At 38.2% G+C, this 20375-nt stretch overlaps 2 protein-coding genes across 7 annotated transcripts in view; one reads left to right on the top strand and one right to left on the bottom strand.

Moving 5' to 3' along the window:
• The first annotated feature begins 229 nt into the window (after window positions 1-229).
• Window positions 230-862, top strand: LOC125778060 (tigger transposable element-derived protein 6-like). Its single transcript, XM_049454203.1, has one exon. It carries the CDS (start codon window positions 230-232, stop codon window positions 860-862), a length of 633 nt encoding a protein of 210 aa, XP_049310160.1.
• A 12775-nt stretch (window positions 863-13637) lies between these two features.
• LOC105223466 (nitric oxide synthase) overlaps window positions 13638-20375 on the bottom strand; it is a 296079-nt gene continuing 289341 nt past the window's right edge. For all 6 annotated transcript variants that reach the window (XM_049449814.1, XM_049449811.1, XM_049449819.1 and 3 more), the window contains exon 19: window positions 13638-14504. In XM_049449814.1, coding sequence (XP_049305771.1) covers window positions 14397-14504 — 108 coding nt within the window. In that variant the 3' untranslated portion in view covers window positions 13638-14396. The remainder of the gene's footprint in view (window positions 14505-20375) is intronic.

Here is a 20375-nt window from a genome sequence, read left to right as displayed (position 1 = left end):
TGCAAATATGGATGGGTCAGAAAAATTTAAACCATTAATGATTGGTAAATCCATGAAACCCAGATACTTTAAAAACATCAAGACGTTCCCTATGCTTTATCGTGCAAATTCAAAGGATTGGTTGACACGTAATTTATTTCTTGAATGGCTACAATTGGTGAACCAACAAATGATAAAACAAAATAGAAAGATTTTATTATTTATTGATAATTGCACCGCCCACACTGCAATGGAACCTTTGAGCAATGTGCAGACTGAATTTCTCCCACCTAACACCACTTCAGTTTTGCAACCACTCGACAAAGGCATAATCAAAAGTTTCAAAACATTGTACCGTAAAGAAGTTGTTGTTAAACTGCTTGAAAGCATCGAGGAAAAAAAGGATTATTCCATTTCGATTTATGATGCAATGAATATTGCTCATAAAGCCTGGACAAATATCAGTAAATCGACTATTAAAAACTGTTTTCGGGCTTGCAGTTTTGTTAAGGATCAAAATGTAGTCGTAATCAGCGAAGATGTACTTCACATAGCAGAGTGGGCTCGTGTTCCACAAAATGCAGAAACACGTGTAAACTTTGATGACTACATTCATGTTGATGATGAGTTGGTGATTACTGGAAGCCTCAATGATGATGAAATTCTGGGTTTCGAAAACATCGACGATGAAAACGGTGAAACACTTGAAATTCCCTCAGTTTCCACAAAGGTTGCGAAAGCTTCAATTGAAAATTTGCGTCTTTTTTTCACGACATCAAATGTTGAAGACACTATTTTTAATGACATTGTAAACATTGATAATGCCATAGATAAAATACGCCAAAATAATGTCCGTCAAAAACATATTACAGATTTCTTTTAAAATGAACACTTTTCTTAATTTTTTTGTACAATTTTTCAAAATACATACATACATACATATATTGATTGAATAACATATGTACTTTATATTTTAAAATTTAAATATGTACAATCATTTCTTGTTTTTTATGTAAAATTGAAAAAATAAATAAAAAAACTCTATAATTCGTATATTCTGTATGTTGCCTCTATAAGTTGTATAACTTGATAACTTGAAAAACTCCATAACTCGTATTTAAATTGTGGTCCCTTGCAAATACGAGTTATCGAAGTTTCACTGCATATGGGAGTTTGGTAATTTTTGAACCGATTTCACATGCTAAGACATCTTACATATTTGCCGACATACATATATGTATATGTGATATAAATTCAGTTGCATATTCGAAAATTCAAATAAAAAATGAATCAACCCATTTTTGACATACGGGCATTTGATAACTGAGAGTTTCAATAATTTTAGTTCGCTTTAGAAAGATTTTACTCATAAGTGGCAACATCAAAAGAATAATTGGTGTTATCTGGATAAATTGGTTGGAAGTTGAAAGAATCAGATGGAAGTAATTTGGTTGAAATCAGTGAAGTAGGTCCCGATATATGGGTTTTCATTCAAATGTGGGCGATGTCACCCCTATTGTTCAAATTTACCACACGTTCTAAATATTAGGCCATTTTGTACCCTCCCGATGTAAATTTTATGTCTCTGCCGCATTTATTTAAATATTTATTCTATGAGGCTGAGTAGGGATGCCAAAAATATATGAATATATGTAGCTTGAATTGAATCTAGGATATACATATGTACATAAAACTTACAACGTCGGCATTTTGAAGATTTTCGAGCCACAGGTGTTCTCAACATAACAACCGTCGAACTTCTTCTTCTTTACTGGCGATAATAGCCGAGTTAACAACAGCGCGACAGTTGTTTCGGAATTTTTTTAAAATAAAAAAAAAATCTTCCGAAAGCTCTTCGTAGTGCGATACTATATTGTATAAGGAAGCTCTGTGTAAAATTTCATGTGAGTTGAGGTTGAGTAGAACTGGAGATATCATGCACACCGTTTCTAGAAAAGTAGTCATGAGGAAAATGTGTTTAAAATTTGAGAAAGGCTGCGAAACGATTTTGTCAGTTAACTCGGAAAATAATTTGAATTTCGAAAAATCGATTGTTTTGAATTTCTAAACCAGAATACACCCTTAATCGTAGTTTGAGATCAGAGCATGATATACTTGACAATAACGTACTAAAAATATGTGCCAATCCCAATGCCACATGATCTAAACCGCGGGCTTATGTTTAGTGTACTATACTAGTATATATTTATATACCTCTGTGTGTATATTAATTTCCCAGCTTGTATTATAATGAGTTGTTCCACACCACGGATACATTTAAAATATGGAAGTTCAAAATGTCGACACATCAAAATACAGACATTTTAAATACACAGCTAAATTAAAACACCTACAAATCAAAACATTGACAAATCAGAACCGAGAAGCCAAAATGCCGACATGTGAAAAATATTTTATCGTGTCCATATGGGGGTATAAGGTAATGCCGGCAATCAAATCTCGAATTTTAGAATTTCTTGACTGTCGGACCGACTATTTCAAGAAATGGTGGCGTTGTTCGTTTGAGGCCCTGCAGCCTCCGGTCAGGAATACGCTCAGGATCCCAACCATTCTGTGCTTCGATAGAAATAAAGGTGGACAAGATAAAATATTATTCACATGCCGGCATTTTGGTTTGTCGATGTTTTGATTTGTTGGCGTTTTGATTTGTCGGTATTTTGATTTGTTGGTATTTTGATTTACCTGCATATTAAAATTTTGTCGATATTTTGATGTGTCGGCATTTTGAGCTATTTAAGTGTATCCCTGTCCGTATATGTGCTTTGTGATTGGCAAAAAGGAACTCGTCCCCTTTTTTACAGAAGCACAGAAAGAAAATTATAGTGATTAAGGGTTATGATCCTGAGCGTATTCGTAGCCGGAGACTAAAGACCGCATGGCCTCGATCTAACAACGCCATCTTTTCTTGATTTGTCGGTATTTTGATTGTTGCAAATCTAAATTTCTAGATTTTGATTGTCAGCATTACGTTAAACACCCTGTGAAAACCTTTGATTTTTACTATGTCTTAATTTATTGGACAAAGAAGTGCAATAATGCACCCTCTCTGGTTAGGGGATTACTTTGAAGGAGATGAAATAGACAAAATTTTCTTTGCAATTTGGGGAGCAATTTCGGGGGAAGCATACTACCCCGGCGGGTACTGTGTCGAATGCTATCAGAACTCTTGAAATCCCATCTCACAGTTCCCATATACCGAGAGGAGAGTGCGTATCTTGGCTGCAATAAGAGTCAATGCTTGGCCCTCGGAGCATGGGCGATGGGTCACATTTTCACTTAAGCACGCCTTCAAACGGATGTTTTATGGGCCAGCAGCTGTGAGCTGCTTGAGTCATGTGTAAAATAATCGTTTCCGTACACTCCCAAATGAATGAATGGCGCTCAGAGATCTTTTCTCACTTGCGTGAAAGCACCAGGCGAAAAAAATACAAAAGTCTTCCAAAGCTCACCTATCTTTTATTTATTTATTTATTTATTTATTTATAATAATTCATATAACAAAAGGAGTTTTATTATATAAATACATAAACGCAGCACTGGCTACGAGGCCTTCAGCCGCCTTGTAATTATAACTAGGTAAAAAATTCTATTTGCTAAGGGTTAGTAAAGGTGTAAGTTGCTTAAATATGTTTTAACAAATCGTTGGTTTTTAAGAATCTATAAACAATCATAACATTTTTTTCTGAAGGTTCACTTAGTAGTTTTATGAGATCAATGTTGCCAGAGTTGTGGGCTGTTGAGTGAAGCATCGGACAGAGTGTGAGTAAGTGTTTGATAGAAGCGGTGTCCTCGCAAAGGGGGCAAATGGATGGGCTTTTACCCGATAGTAAGTGGGCGTGTGTTATGATAGTGTGTCCAATCCTTAATCGAGTATATGTCTTCATTGCGCTAGTTGGAACTGTTGACGAGTAGATTATTCGATTTCTGGCTGGGTTTATGTCCGCGTAGTGATGTTTAAATGTTTTCCATTCGCTTGCGTTTTTTTGATGCCTTTTGTGCTTAATAAGGTTAGAGATGTCTTGCTTGGATTAGGCATAGTATGTTAAGGCAGGAGTTCTGGCTACATTTTTCGCAGCGAGGTCTGCAAAGTGGTTGCCTGAAATACCAGCATGCACCTATCTTTTATATTCATTAATTTGTCTGAGATATTTTTCAAATCTTTGGAAAATTGCTGAAGTTTCTATGGCTCCTAAAATAGATCCTCTTATAGTCTCGTTATATAGTCCAATTTCATAACTTCTACAAATTTCAAAACTTTTTGAAAAATAAATTCTGTAAAGGTTAAACCTATTAGTTCGGTTTCAGAAACAAGCATTCAACACTAGAACAAATTCATAGAAAAACATCCAAAATAGAAAGACCGTTGGAAGAGAGGAAAGCGTGCTCAGCGGTATTCCTTGCAAGAATTAAAATTATGTTTACCTGTTGAGTATTGTGCTCTTTTAGAATCATATATCACCTAGAGATTCTTTCGCGCAAAACAATGGAATGAATTCTGCAAACTGAAAGAAATTGGTGCAGGTGTACCACAATGGAAGGACCGCAATTGTATGTTATGCATACTAGAGACTTACCGTTAGTAATAGTTTGGCTGCGACTTTTGAAAGATGCATGAATATTATTCCAATAAAGTGTTAAGAGGTATAGTTAAGACCCCCTGATGATATTAGTTATATGGGGACTAGGACAAGTTTTCACTCAATTTTATACATTTTAGACACAAAGATATATTGCTATTAGTATTGACCGATATATGAAGTATAGTAAACCTGAAGTTCGAAAATATTTGTAATAGGTATTTGGGGGCGGTTCATCCGATTCAGTCCATTTTTGATACACAAATTTCGCCCACTTTCGCACTTAAACATAGAATGTCAAAATAATAGTACACACCAAATTTGGTCAAGACCGGTTTGAGCACGTCCTTAGATATGGATTTTCACCTAAATGTGGGCGATTCCATTCACTTCGGTTTATTATGACCCCGGTTCTTATAAAGCCCCCTTGTATCATCTCAGGTGTACATATTTATACCTCTAGCGTATTTCTTTATTTATTTAAAGCGCTTTTCGTAGTTTTTAACACAATCGTTGTATGGCTGTGTAAGCTGACGTTGAGCAACACCAAAAGCTCCGTCAGAATCGGGAAGGACCTCTCCGAGCCGCTCGATACCAAACGAGGTTTCAGACAAGGCGACTCCCTATAGTGCGACTTTTTCAACCTGCTTCTGGAGAAAATAGTTCGAGCTGCAGAACTCAACAGAAAAGGTACCATCTTCTATAATAGTGTACAACTGCTGGCGTATGCCGATGATATTGATATCATCGGCCTCAACACCCGCGCCGTTAGTTCTGCTTTCTCCAGACTGGACAAGGAAGCAAAAGAAATGGGTCTGGCAATGAAAGAGGGCAAGACGAAATATCTCCTGTCATCAAACAAACAGCCGTCGCACTCGCGACTTGGCACTCACGTCACTGTTGACAGTCATAACTTTGAAGTTGTAGATAATTTCGTCTATCTTGGAACCAGCGTAAACACCACCAGCAATGTCAGCCTAGAAATTCAACGCAGAATAACTCTTGCCAACAGGTGCTACTTCGGACTAAGTAGGCAATTGAGAAGCACAGTCCTCTCTCGACAAACAAAAACCAAACTCTGTAAGTCACTCATAATTCCCGTCCTGCTTTATGGTGCAGAGGCTTGGACGATGTCAACAACGGATGAGTCGACGTTGCGAGCTTTCGAGAGAAAAGTTCTGCGAAAGATTTATGGTCCTTTGCGCGTTGGCCACGGCGAATATCGCATTTCGATGGAACGAGGAGCTGTACGAGATATACGACGACATTGACATAGTTCAGCGAATTAAAAGACAGCGGCTACGCTGGCTAGGTCATGTTGTCCGGAAGGACGAAAACACTCCAGCTCTGAAAGTATTCGACGCCGTACCCGCCGGGGGAAGCAGAGGAAGAGGAAGACCTCCACTCTGTTGAAAGGACCAAGTGGAGAAGGACCTGGCCTCGCTTGGAATATCCAATTGGCGCCACGTAGCGAAAAGAAGAAACGACTGGCGCGCGGTTGTGAACTCGGCTATAATCGCGTAAGCGGTGTCTACGCCAATTAAGAAGAAGAGAAGTTGGATGGGAGTGAGCGGAGTTATCTATGGTCCCCTCCCCCTTTTGAAAAGGATCCCGTTTACCAAGTTTCATAAAGATATTTCAATTTTTACAGACACTCACTCGGAACTTAACTCGTCTCTTCATCCTGATCTCTTTTATATAATATTATCCATACCTATCTTGATTAGTTTGCATAATGCATAAGCTTAATTAAAATGAATTGGTCCTTTTTCCACAGTGTTGATTTAACTCGTTAATCAACATTTTAATGTTTTCTATTTTTAATATTCTCTAGTTTAGCAACAATCGGCACTTAACTGTTCTGCTGAATTACATGTCAGACAGAAATGATTAGTTTTTGTAAAAAACTAAATAGTGATCAACACTCACACTGAAAACTTGGTCATAGTTGTTGGGTGGTGACTCAAAATCCGTGACAAACAATATCTTAACGCAACGAGTGTAGCTGGGGTAATTTCTTATACGTCGATAACCATATATAGTAAACACTTGTAGTTGTTTTTATTTTTACTCGAAAAAATGATTTTCTACTGTATACTGGAATATTATAAATAGGAATAGTAAGTTAACAAGTATTTCCGTTCATTAAATACCGATATTGTGTGTTAATAATTAGAAACTAAAAGACGGCATTACGTATACTGGTATGTTATCTGTTATTTCTAATAAAAGCTGACTAATATGTTCTCTTTTATACGAAACACAGATATTGCTAATGTAGAGGCAAGTGAAACATACAAAAGAAATATATGTCATAAGAATGAACAGTTGTTGAACAGTTTCAGATACTTAATAGAATTTTATCACCTAACGGATGCTTGTAATATCTAAAACTAATGTAATGGTCATGGTAACGCGATGGACTACGTGCCTGTCTATCCACCTGTTCGTCCAAGCGATAACTAGAATTAAAACTAGCCCCTACATGAATAATAAGAGAATTTTCGAAAAACCGGCTGACTTTGCACTATTTAGCTTGAGATGTATCACGCAGTCAAGGTATTTTTGTTCAGTATTGTTTGGCATATCTTCGTGGAAAGGCTTACGCCTGAACAACATTTACAAATCGTTAACTTTATTACAACCGTTCAACTTAAGTTCCTCACAATCGCCTATGCCTGGCAATGGTCCAATTACGCCCATCTCCAATACCAATCTCTTCATAGTGTCAGCAAACATTTGTATAAAGTTTCTCAATTTTTACTCAACTTACAGCTTATATGGACCCACAGGTACCCAGGTTAAATATTGAATAAAAGTTATTTTTGCACAATTTAATATATATATATGCACAATTTAATTTGCTCGTAAAATAAATAAGTAAAAACGAATTAGTGAAGTGTTAGCGGATGTACAAGTTAAAAATACAATTGTAAAATTCATTATAAATTTAACTTTAAACGAAACCATAAGTCAGCGGCAACTATATGTATACATATATTTTCTTGATCTGGAGGGCCTCCTCTATCCGTACATACCCATTTTAACCCCGACATCGGGGGATGCTATTCTAAAATTTACCGTTATAAGCATCACATTACAAAACGGTTCATCAATTGCATTTAAATTTCGCATTTTCGTTAATTTTCGCCGTTTTAAATTTTTTAATAGCGATCTTGAACGACGACAACAAAGTTTTCAGAATTACGAGTATCATCCACAATCTTGAATCTTATTCTGCACTGCTCTATTAATGAAGTAAGTGACATAAATTTTATTAATTATTTTTTTTTTATTAAATATTCTTATGCGCGGACGACATCGCAATTGCTTGCTAAAATATAATTCAACAAGTCTTACTGTCGATGAGAGAATATTCGTACCAGCAGTCAATACCATACTTAGATCATTCGCGTCCCTAATCAAACTTTTCAAATAAAAACTGCTTAAAATACAATGTTAACTGATTCAACTCTACATATACCCGCCTTCAATTAGTTAAATGCTAAGGACCTGGACCAATATTTAATCAAGGCGCAACGATTAAGGCGATGTAATTAGAATTGACACTAAGAGGGCGCAGAAGAAAATTTTATTGGTCAAAGCGTTTAACATTAAGAAAAGGAAAATAAAAAGATCAACGAAGATGAACGACTATAAGAAGACATGAAATAGATTGGTATGAAAAATCGGAGCTAAATTGCAAATTACTTGAATGATTGGACATAATTCAAATTGAAAATTGTAGGATACTTTAATTTATTATTATGGTCAAGTTTTAATATTAAACATAAAATCTGCTTTAATTGGTTTCGGCAATTGACAGCCGAAGCTCTCCACATGGTTAATGACAGCGTTCTTATTTATATACGTATTATGACCGGCTTTTTTGTTTAAGTAATAATACCCAAATAACACATCACACAGTAACTTTTTGCTGTGAGCGATAGCGGATGGACTCTTTCGGGTCTTTTTCGGTACTGGGCTCCACAGCAGTAATAGGTCTTCCGTGCGCACTGTACGGCGTCTCTGAGAATGCGCGTTATTCGATAAAATAAACGTTATTCAATAAATCAGAGTTCGAACTTAACATTATTGTGGTAATAAATTTGTACGGTATGCAAACGTTGTTCCAAAGTAAGTATATTCCTTATAAAATGGTAAACCAAACTAGTAACAGCTGCCAAAAACAACAATTCCGGAAAAAGTATTGCCTCACACACACAGCTAAAACACATATACATACATATATAATAACACTGTGGAACATTTTTGGGGGAGGGTGAGAAATTCCAAGTCAGGGTGATGGTACTAGTTCAGTATAGTAAAACCCTCAAAGGCTTTGGCGTTCGTATGTGTCAGTTTTTTTTTATGACCTTTTAAATTTTTTCCTTATTTTGATGTTTTTTCGCTTAGTTGTAACATTTTGGTAAAAACGTAGTTTAAAATAACTCGCGAACCACTTGTCCGATTTTGATGAAACAAATTTAGAAAAATTAAGAGTTATAATTTCTTTAATCTGGTTCTTTACCGTTTTCCTATATGTGCAACACTTTTGAAGTTAAAAATGAATGTATGAATGGAAAAAAGTATTTTTTCCTAAAAATTTAAATATTTTAAATATATGCATATAGAAAATAAAAAACAAAAAAAAAATTAAATATTTATATAGAAATTGTACAACAGCTAACTGTGTAATAACTTAACCAAAAGTATGTATTATTGGATTGGTAAACGGGATCCTTTTCAAAAGGGGGAGGGGACCATAGATAATTCCGCTCACTCCCATACAACTTCTCTTCTTCTTAATTGGCGTAGACACCGCTTACGCGATTATAGCCGAGTTCACAACCGCGCGCCAGTCGTTTCTTCTTTTCGCTACGTGGCGCCAATTGGATATTCCAAGCGAGGCCAGGTCCTTCTCCACTTGGTCCTTTCAACAGAGTGGAGGTCTTCCTCTTCCTCTGCTTCCCCCGGCGGGTACGGCGTCGAATACTTTCAGAGCCGGAGTGTTTTCATCCATCCGGACAACATCACGTAGCCAGCGCAGCCGCTGTCGCTTGATTCGCTGAACTATGTCAATGTCTTCATATATCTCTTACAGCTCATCATTCCATCGAATGCGATATTCGCCGTGGACAACGGGAAAAGGACCATAAGTCTTTCGAAGAACTTTTCTCTCGAAAACTCGCAACGTCGACTCATCAGATGTTATCATCGTCCGTGCCTCTGCCCCATATAGCAGGACTGGAAAGTTAGTGATTTATAGAGTTTTGATTTTTGTTCGTCGAGAGAGGACTTTACTTCTCGATTGCCTGCTTGGTTCGAAGTAGCACCTGTTGAGACGAGATATTCTGCGTTGGATTTCGAGGCTAACGATGTTGTTGGTGTTGATGCTGGTGCCAAGATAGACAAATTATCTGGAAAAAGCAGAACTAACTACACTCTTGTAGAAGATCGTATCTTCTTAGTTTAGTTCTCCACCCCGAATTATTTTCTCCAGCAACAGATTGAAGAAGTCGCACGATAGGGAGTCGCCTTGTCTAAACGCTCGTTTATTATCGAACGGCTCGGAGAGGTCATTCCCGATCCTGATGGAGCTTTTAGTGTTGCTCAACGTCAGTTGTATTAGTTTTGCAGGGATATGAAATTCAGACATCGCGCCATAAAGGCAGCTCCTTTTCGTGCTGTCAAAAGCCGCTTTGAAATCGACTAAGAGGTGGTGTGTATCGATTCTCTTTTCACGGGTCTTTTCCAAAATTTGGGGCATGGTGAAGATCTGGTAAGTTGCTGCTTTCCAGGTCTAAAGTCACACTGATAAGGTGCAATCAGTTTGTTGCCGATGGACTTTAATCTTTAACACAATACGCACGATAGCACCTAAAAAGCGATGTTTAAGAAGCTTATCCGACGGTAGTTTGCGCAGATTGTGGGGTCTCTTTTTTTGTGGATTGGGCAGAGCACACTTAAATTCCAATCGTTGGGCATGCTTTCGTCCGACCAAATTTTACAAAGAAGCTGATACATTCTTCTTAGTTCTTAGCCGTCGTGTTTGAATAGCTCGGCTGGCAATCCATCGGCCCCTGTCGCGGTAATTATTATTCGAACTTCTTCCTGGTCGGGCAATGGAACGTGTGCTTCATCGTCATCGCTTGGGGAATCAGGGTCGTCTTCTCCTGCCGTTGTACGTTCACTGCCATTCAGCAGGCTGGGGAAGTGTTCCCTCCATAATTTAAGTATGCTCTGGGCATCAGTGACTAGATCACCTTTGGGGGTTCTACAAGAGTATGCTTCTGTCTTGAAACCTTCTGTCAGTCAGCTTGTCAAGCTCTCAGACTCACGCATTTGGGTCTCCCTCTTTCTGTCTGCAAGTGTGTCTCGCTTCCCTCTTTAACTCTCAGTATATACATATACCATCCCACACGTGTTGTGGTCGATCGCAACGTTGCGAGGTAGGCAGTCTGTTTTCTCTCCGCTGCGACATGGTACTCCTCGTCGTACCAGCTGTTCTTTTGCATTTTCCGTAAATTAATGGTTTCGGTTGCAGCTGTACGTATTTAGCTTGAAATGCCCCCTACAATTCTCTTATATCGAGTTGTTGACGAGTGCTCTCAGAGAGTCGAGAATATGTATATTTCCACTCAATTTTGTTAAGATAACTCACGCATTAGTCGATTGGGGTCATAATGTCTCCTAGAATAACTAATATTTATGTAGTGTATTGCAGCTTGGGTATTTCGCGGATTAACTTCATACCTTTTCAGTAATAAACTATATTATACCCATTTAATTTTGTTCTTATATTAATTGTATGAGAGCTAGGACCGCTATATACTGTTGAAGAGCGTGCTCAGGAAATGGCCGACGGACTTTGGGCTATATACTTTATTTAATTTGAGCAGTGTGGATGAACTGACCGATTAATTAATTTTCAAATTGCGGTAATTAGGTATTACAGACATAATATGCAGAATGAAAATTTATAAAATTGTGGAGTAGTTATTGCTGAAGTGTAAATATTTGCCCCAAAATGTGTGGTCATATGGTCTCATTCCAATTTATATATTGATACGAAAGGTTTAATTGGGTATTGACCTAAATGAATTTGAGTGTATTCGAATAAAACTGTGGAAATAATAATACAAAAAGGACTTAGTAAGACTTTTTAATTTAAACTTTGCGCGAAAACACATTGGTCGAAATATTTCTTTTTGGGTTGGTATGACTGTCAGTGATATCTGTGCCAAATGTCACAACAAAATAATCATTAGTGTTTAGTAAACGCTTGTTATTCTGAAGTACGATACATAAAGTGCATTCGGCGATTATTATGATGAGAGAAATTATTCAAAGGTACAAAAATGTGTTTTTGATTGGTATAAATTACACTGGTATACACATAATTTGTGACATGAAAATCTTAGGTGTTTCTAATGCAGTTTCATACCCTCAAGTCAAATCTGAAAGCATAATTTTTCTATCACCCAAAAATCTTGTAACCTCCGTCTTTAGATTTTACAATACTACTGCGATGAAATTGAAAAGTGAAGTAATTTATACTTCGCGTGTTTTTCGAATCGGATTTTTTTTTCTATAAGTTAGTAGTACTGTTAGTAATATATACAAGTATGCTCGTCAAAATTTTCATTAGTATTTGAGTAACGCTTCTTTTTGTGAGGCTCTTCAATTTTTATTATGTCTGAATTTACTGAACAAAGAAGTGCGATAATGCACCATCTTATACTGCATTGGTTATTGGTTATTCGTGCCGCATTAATTAAACATTTGAGGAAATGCTCAATGAAACTATTGCTGACATCGTTGAAATATTGGAAGGATCAATGAAAAACATTTTCAAAGATCATTCGGGTCTAAGAAAAGATTCCAAAATCACTCGTTTTTTCGAAAATTCAGCGTCGCTTTAACGTATACGGAATAATGTGTTTCGACTTCCAGGATGTCATGTAATATATTATTATCGACGATGAGTCTTGAATCTATGCTTACAAACCCAGAAACAGATGATCAATCGGTCGAATATAGTGGCAAAGGTGAGCCGAAGCCAAAAAAAAACGTCAAAGCAGGTCAAAAATCAATGTTACGTTGACTGTGGTGCATCCCGAATTCGTTCCGACAGACCAAATTGTCAACAAGGAATACTACACGAGTGTTATGCATTGTTTGTGCGAAGCTATTCGTAAAAATTCCAACCAATGTCGTTCCACAACCACCGCATTCACCGAAGCCGAGCTATAATTTCTATCACAAATACATAAATAAGTATGTATATATAGTATGTATATATAGTATATATAAGACTCTTTACAAGAACTTGATTTTGATCGGTCAGTTTGTATAGCATCTTATGCTGTAGTGAATTGATCAGTTTCTTCAGATATTGCTTAGTTTCCTTGAACTATTGCCCGTGGCAGATTTGGAGATCTCGTCAAATAAAAATGTTGCCCATTCAAGCACCTAATTTCGTCTACACTTTATGTGACAGCCTTGTGCTATAGTGGTCATACTTGTATATCAACTGTTCCAACTGCATCTTGGGGCAAGGATATCTGAAAAACTGGGGGACTGGTTCGCCTATATACAGACAGATCGACAAAACTAAATTGACTCAGCTCGTTACTTTAATCATTTATCTACACATAAGCTTAATGGGGTCTCGGTCAACCTTCTAGGCAAACTTATATTGAGAGAATACTATAAACGGCAATTCAATAAATATTTAAGGTCATTCAAAAAGGCCCAACTTGTTCTGAAATGCAAATACACCTATTTCAGTATTCCTATTTCTACATATTTATATTGCAAGCTAACTTTAGAGCAATAAAATAGTATTCGTGATATGTTAAATTTGTAGAACACGGTAAATACTTACCAAATTATTTAAAATTCATTGCGGATTTGAATTAACATCAAAAAAAGCTTATGAACACTGCTTCAATACGATTGTTATAATTTTAAGGAATTTTATAATTTTAAGAAATAAAAACTATCTCCAACTGTAAAAGTGATTATTAAATGGCAACATGAATATGAAATTGCAAACACATTCGAGAATTTCAACATTTATTATGATTTGGAGAACACAAAAAATTTTATAACAAATATACGTAAAATTACTGATGAATACAATATGTTAAGAATAAGTGTGCTGTAATAGTAGTATGCCATTGTGCTTAGTATATTCCTTATATTTGTATAAAGGTACTAGGAGCTTAACAACAATTTATTTAATACCGAATACACAAAGTAATGCTTAATGCTCGAAATTTTAAACTAAATATCTTAAATATTTTACATTTTTTAATAGTGTGATGTTTGTGTTTAGTTCAGGTTGTAGTTAGTTTCATATTTAAAATGAATGTAATTCCAAGTACACACATATATAATGAACGGCATGCTGTAATGCACTATTAATATAAATATGATAATTAAATCGAGATAATTACTAAATAACTGCCTGCATTAGTGAGAGTACTTTAATTAATTATATAATTTTTTCGAAAATGTTTCGATGAACGGAGTTACTTGGGATGATTCCAGGAAAAATTTTCGGACTTCACAGATTACAAGAAATTTTTTTCAAATAGATTCAAATTTTACTAAAGATATGTTATAATAGTAATGCCATTTTAGCTATCAGAGCACACTTTATATGTTTAATAAAGGGTGTATCCATGCGCCTTTTGGTAAATAATTAATTGTCTTAAGTTCCATACGGACAATTTTTATCAAATATTCATGGCATCTTCCGTAGAAATTCTAGGGCCCATTGAAATCGGAAAAGGTATTTGTTTTTCCCATCTATGGCTGAGATGCCATGCGTATACGTGCTGTTGCTCTAGACTTCGTATGTATTTCTGCGGTACGTAACGTGATTCCGAAAATATCCTCGTGATAACGGTTTGCATCCTTTTAAGAATAAAATATAATAATTTTTTAAAAGCATTCTGAGCTAATATGAAATATAAATTACTAAAACACAAACATACCACACACAGCATTAACATGAATAGAAGTACTTTCATATTATCCATCCATACTACGAGTATACCATACTAATGCATTCTCACTGACGTAATTTGTACAAGAAGCGATAATTATTGTATAAAATCCAAAGTTCGGTGTACGACACGCCGTCGTAGCAATCCTAAGGAACGAGTTGCATACGAAAATGTAATTGATCGACCTCAGATGCCGATGCGTGGGTATAGCACCGTTAAGTATTGTTAGGTCAAAAGACAGATTTTTAACATACCATATTGTTTTAAAAAAATATTTAAATAGTTTCTGAATAAATTAAACCGCCGTCAACATACTGATTGGTTGTTACAAAGCAAAGCTAATGAGGAACAATGACCTCTACAAGATATATACGGCGGCATTGACACAGTTCAGCAAGATCAATCAAGAAACGGCGGCTGCGTTTGCTAAGACATGTTGTCTAAACGAAAGAAGGTCCAGCTTCCAGGTTTTGATACAGTACCGGCCGATGGAAGCAGAAGAAAAGAAACACCGTTTGACATCAGGTTGAACATCGTTGAAGACATCAGGTGGAGAAGAACCTGCCTGCACTTTGTATCTCGAATTGGGCCAAAATAGTGAGAAGAACAAACGACTGGAGCGCTGTTGTCCACTCGTCTACGCCAGTAAAAAAATACTGAAAAATGTTTTTCCGATCCAAAAACGATTGATGTCATTTTAAAGTTTTATTGTAACTCTAAAAATTCTATAAAAGCATTTTTTTCTAAAAAATTGTACTTAAAGATAAAGAGAAAGAAGCTATGGACGCTTTGCCTGGTGAAGGTTTGACCAATCGCACCATTGCTCGGAATTTGGATAGGTCGATAACAGTTGTGTGGATTTACTTGAACAACAAAGAAAATTATGTATGTAGATAATCTACTCTGATCGAAAAAAATATTAACACACAACAGGAAAGATAAATTTGGCGACGTCATTTTCAAATGAGCAAATGCAGAACGCGTTCTTCTTGAAACCATACCATAAAACTTCTCGTCTCAGTTTTGCCTGAAAACACTTGAATAAACATTGGCATTAGACAAGATTAAGAAAATAAAATTTTTAATAATACGGTAGCGGCAAAGGAGTCAATGCGCTTACAAAAAAAAAAAACCTTTTCTATTGGTGCAAGGTGACTTTTTTCACCTTGGTCAACCATAATGGTTCACACGGCTTTTTAGCATACGGAAGGGAATTACGGAGGATGGAGTCATGTGTAGAAGTTCACGCAAGTGAGGAAAGTTCTCTGATCGCCATTCACTTGGGAGTGGCCAGAAACGATTCTTTTACATATGACTCAAGCAGCTCACGACTTCCGGTCTTTGACCAAGTATCCTCTGGGTAGCCTAAGAACATCCGTTTGAAGGCGAGCTAAAGTGAGAAGGCGAAATATCCTCTACTTAGGGCTGTGCGCTGGGTTTGGGACCCGCCACGTAAAAAAAAACCCCAATGAAAATCAACTATAAGCCTCGCATGAGAGACCCCCCTTTAGATGACGACCATGGCAAACGAAATAAGGACTAAGAACTAAGGGCATGTACCTGGAATGTCCGGTCCCTTAATTGGGAAGGTGCCGCTGCCCAGCTGGTTGATGTCCTCGTGAAAATAAAGGCTGTCATCACCGCCGTCCAAGAAATGCGATGGACGGGACAAGGACAGAGACGAGTAGGGACTTGTGACATCTACTACAGTGGCCATATAAAGGAGCGCAAGTTTGGTGTTGGATTCGTGGTGGGAGAGAGACTCCGTCGCCGAGTACTATCATTCACTCCGGAGAATGAACGTCTTGCCACAATCCGCATCAAAGCGAGGTTCTTCAACATATGGCTGATTTGCGCCCACGCCCCGACGGAAGAGAAGGACGATGTGACCAAAGATGCCTTTTATGAAAGCTTGGAGCGCACTTATGAGAGATGCCCCCGCCACGATGTCAAAATCGTGCTTGGCGACTTCAACGCCAGGGTGGGCAAAGAAGGTATCTTTGGCACTACGGTCGGTAAATTCATCCTCCACGAGGAAACATCCCCAAATGGGTTGAGGCTGATCGACTTCGCCGGGGCCCGAAATATGGTTATCTGTAGTACTAGATTCCAGCATAAGAAGATACATCAAGCTACCTGGCTGTCTCCGGATCGAAAAACCTCCAACCAGATCGATCATGTTGTGATAGACGGAAGACACGTCTCCAGTGTTTTAGATGTGCGTGCGCTCCGAGGTCCTAACATCGACTCGGACCACTATATTGTTGCAGCCAAAATTCGCACCCGCCTCTGTTCAGCAAAAAACGCACGCCAACAAACACAAGGAAGGTTCGACGTCGAGAAGCTGCAATCAGAACAGACAGCCGAACGATCCTCTACTCGGCTTTCACTCCTGCTCTCTGAGAGCACTCGTCAACAACTCGGTATAAGGGAACTGTGGAACGGCATTTCCAACTCCTTACGTACAGCTGCAACCGAAACCATTGGTTTTCGGAAAGTGCAAAAAAACAGCTGGTACGACGAGGAGTGCCGTGCCGCAGCGGAGAGAAAACAGGCTGCCTACCTCGCAACGTTACGATCGACCACAACACGTGCGGGATGAGATAGATACCGAGAGTTGAAGAGGGAAGCGAGACGCATTTGGAGACAGAAGAAGAAAGAGGCCGAAATGCGTGAGTACGAACAGCTCGATAAGCTGGCCGACAGGGGTTATGCTCGAAAATTCTACGAAAAGATGCGGCGACTTACAGAAGGTTTCAAGACCGGAGCATACTCTTGTAGAACCCCACAAGGTGATCTAGCCACCGATGCCCAGAGCATACTTAAATTATGGAGGGAACACTTCTCCAGCCTGCTGAATGGCAGTGTACGCACAACACCAGGAGAAGGCGAACCCGATACCCCAAACGATGACGATGGAGCAGATGTTCCATTGCCCGACCATGAAGAAGTTCGAATAGCAATTGCCCGCCTGAAAAACAACAAAGCGGCAGGGGCCGATGGATTGCCGGCCGAGCTATTCAAATACGGCGGCGAAGAGCTGATAAGGTGCATGCATCAGCTTCTTTGCAAAATATGGTCGGACGAAAATATGCCCAACGATTGGAATTTAAGTGTGCTATGCCCGATCCATAAAAAAGGAGACCCCACAATCTGCGCCAACTACCGTGGGATTAGCCTCCTCAACATCGCATATAAGGTTCTGTCGAGCGTATTGTGTGAAAGATTAAATCCCACCGTCAACAAGCTGATTGGACCTTATCAATGTGGCTTCAGACCTGGTAAATCAACAACCGACCAGATATTCACCATGCGCCAAATCTTGGAAAAGACCCGTGAAAGGAGAATCGACACTCACCACCTATTCGTCGATTTCAAAGCTGCTTTCGACAGCACGAAAAGGAGCTGCCTTTATGCCGCGATGTCTGAATTTGGTATCCCCGCAAAACTAATACGGCTGTGTAAACTGACGTTGAGCAACACGAAAAGCTCCGTCAGGATCGGGAAGGACCTCTCCGAGCCGTTCGATACCAAACGAGGTTTCAGACAAGGCGACTCCCTATCGTGCGACTTCTTCAATCTGCTGCTGGAGAAAATAGTTCGAGCTGCAGAACTTAATCGAGCAGGTACAATCTTTTATAAGAGTGTACAGCTGCTGGCGTATGCCGATGATATTGATATCATCGGTCTCAACACCCGCTCCGTTAGTTCTGCTTTCACCAGACTGAACAAGGAAGCAACGCAAATGGGTCTGGCAGTGAACGAGGGCAAGACGAAATATCTCCTGTCATCAAACAAACAGTCGTCGTACTCGCGACTTGGCTCCCACGTCCCTGTTGACAGTCATAACTTTGAAGTTGTAGATAATTTCGTCTATTTAGGAACCAGTATTAACACCACCAACAATGTCAGCCTGGAAATCCAACGCAGGATTACTCTTGCCAACAGGTGCTACTTCGGACTGAGTAGGCAATTGAAAAGTAAAGTCCTCTCTCGACGAACAAAAGCCAAACTCTATAAGTCGCTCATAATTCCCGTCCTGTTACATGGTGCAGAGGCTTGGACGATGACAACAACCGATGAGTCGACGTTGCGAGTTTTCGAGAGAAAAGTTCTGCGAAAGATTTATGGTCCTTTGCGCGTTGGCCACGGCGAATATCGCATTCGATGGAATGATGAGCTGTACGAGATATACGACGCCATTGACATAGTTCAGCGAATTAAAAGACAGCGGCTACGCTGGCTACGTGATGTTGTCCGGATGGATGAAAACACTTCGGCTCTGAAAGTATTCGACGCCGTCCCGCCGGGGGAAGCAGAGGAAGAGGAAGACCTCCACTCCGTTGGAAGGACCAAGAGGAGAAGGACCTGGCTTCGCTTGGAATTTCCAATTGACGCCACGTAGCGAAGAGAAAAAACGACTGGCGCGCTATTGTTGACTCGGCTATAATCGCGTAAGCGGTGTCTACGCCAGTAAAGAAGAAGAAGAAGGGAATTACGAAAAGAGAGGCGATATTTTTTAAAGCGCAATTTCATTTGGAGGCTCACTTATGGTATGAGACGCATTCTGAAGTTCTGCGACGGTTCCGTTCCATTCCTGGGGATTACACATAAGCCTATATCAATTTCATTTCATGCATATATGTATTAAGGCTAGGGGAGCATTTAAAGTAATTGAATTTACCTTTGACATAAAGCTAAAGTATGGTAGAGGAATTTGTTTTCAGGCAAAATTACTAAGTTTTATTCAAATTAGATGAATATATTCAGTAGAGAAACCATAAGAATAAAGATAATCATTAACTCGAGGAAAATGGCATGATCAGCCAAAAAATATAATATATATATATAATAAAAAATAATATTCGAAATAATTTGAAGTGTGAATTTTTTATATGATATGGGGGCTAGGATCGAATTTTATCTATTTTTGGCATCCCATCACGTTGTTTTCTGGAAAATATGCTCTTCACATTTTATTAGGATATATTATCAGGAAAGATGCTCTCTAAATTTCTTTAACATATATCATAGGATATCATACGATTACGATATAAAGCCAACTGGATGTTGGAAAATAGGCTACGGTAAGTATTGACCCGATTCCTCAAGCAGAAAAACATCTTGACAAAATAATCGATATTTTCAGTGAAAATATTTGAGTATTTTTCAAATAAATATATATTTCTATTGACAACATAGTTTGCAGTTAAGTGGATGTAATAACGATTGTGCAAATAAACTATTAAAATGATCTTTCTCCCTTTTCTTTCGGATATGAAAGTCCCCAAAATACATAGGCTGCTATATATATTTTTGGACTAGGCAACACTAAGTGTTGCCAGGTGAAATCTGACATTTTCATTGGAAAGTTTGACATTTTTTAGCATAACATCACTCAGAACGTTTTGTCATTTAATCGTGAATTGTTTTATTTACAGGGAATTAAAAAATTCATCTTGGCCAAAAAATGGATATAACTCGTGAACATTTTCGTGCGATCATTTTTCACAACTTTCGACGTGGATTATCACGACAAAAGTGCATCGATGAACTAAAATCTTTGTATGGCTATGAAGCACCATCCTATAGCACTGTGAGAAACAGGTACAACGAATTCAATCGTGGCCGACGTTCGCTCAAAGACGAATTCCGTGAAGGTCGTCCAAAAACAGCCGTTGTGCCAGAAAACATCGATACCGTACGTGAACTGATAATGCAAGACCGTCATGTAACATACCTTCAGATAGAGGCATGCCTATGCAATTCTCCCACCAGC

Source organism: Bactrocera dorsalis, chromosome 1, assembly GCF_023373825.1.
Source record: "Bactrocera dorsalis isolate Fly_Bdor chromosome 1, ASM2337382v1, whole genome shotgun sequence".
Classification (NCBI taxonomy): domain Eukaryota; kingdom Metazoa; phylum Arthropoda; class Insecta; order Diptera; family Tephritidae; genus Bactrocera; species Bactrocera dorsalis.
Note: the sequence above shows the minus strand (reverse complement) of the source record. Positions and strands in the feature narration are given on the sequence as shown.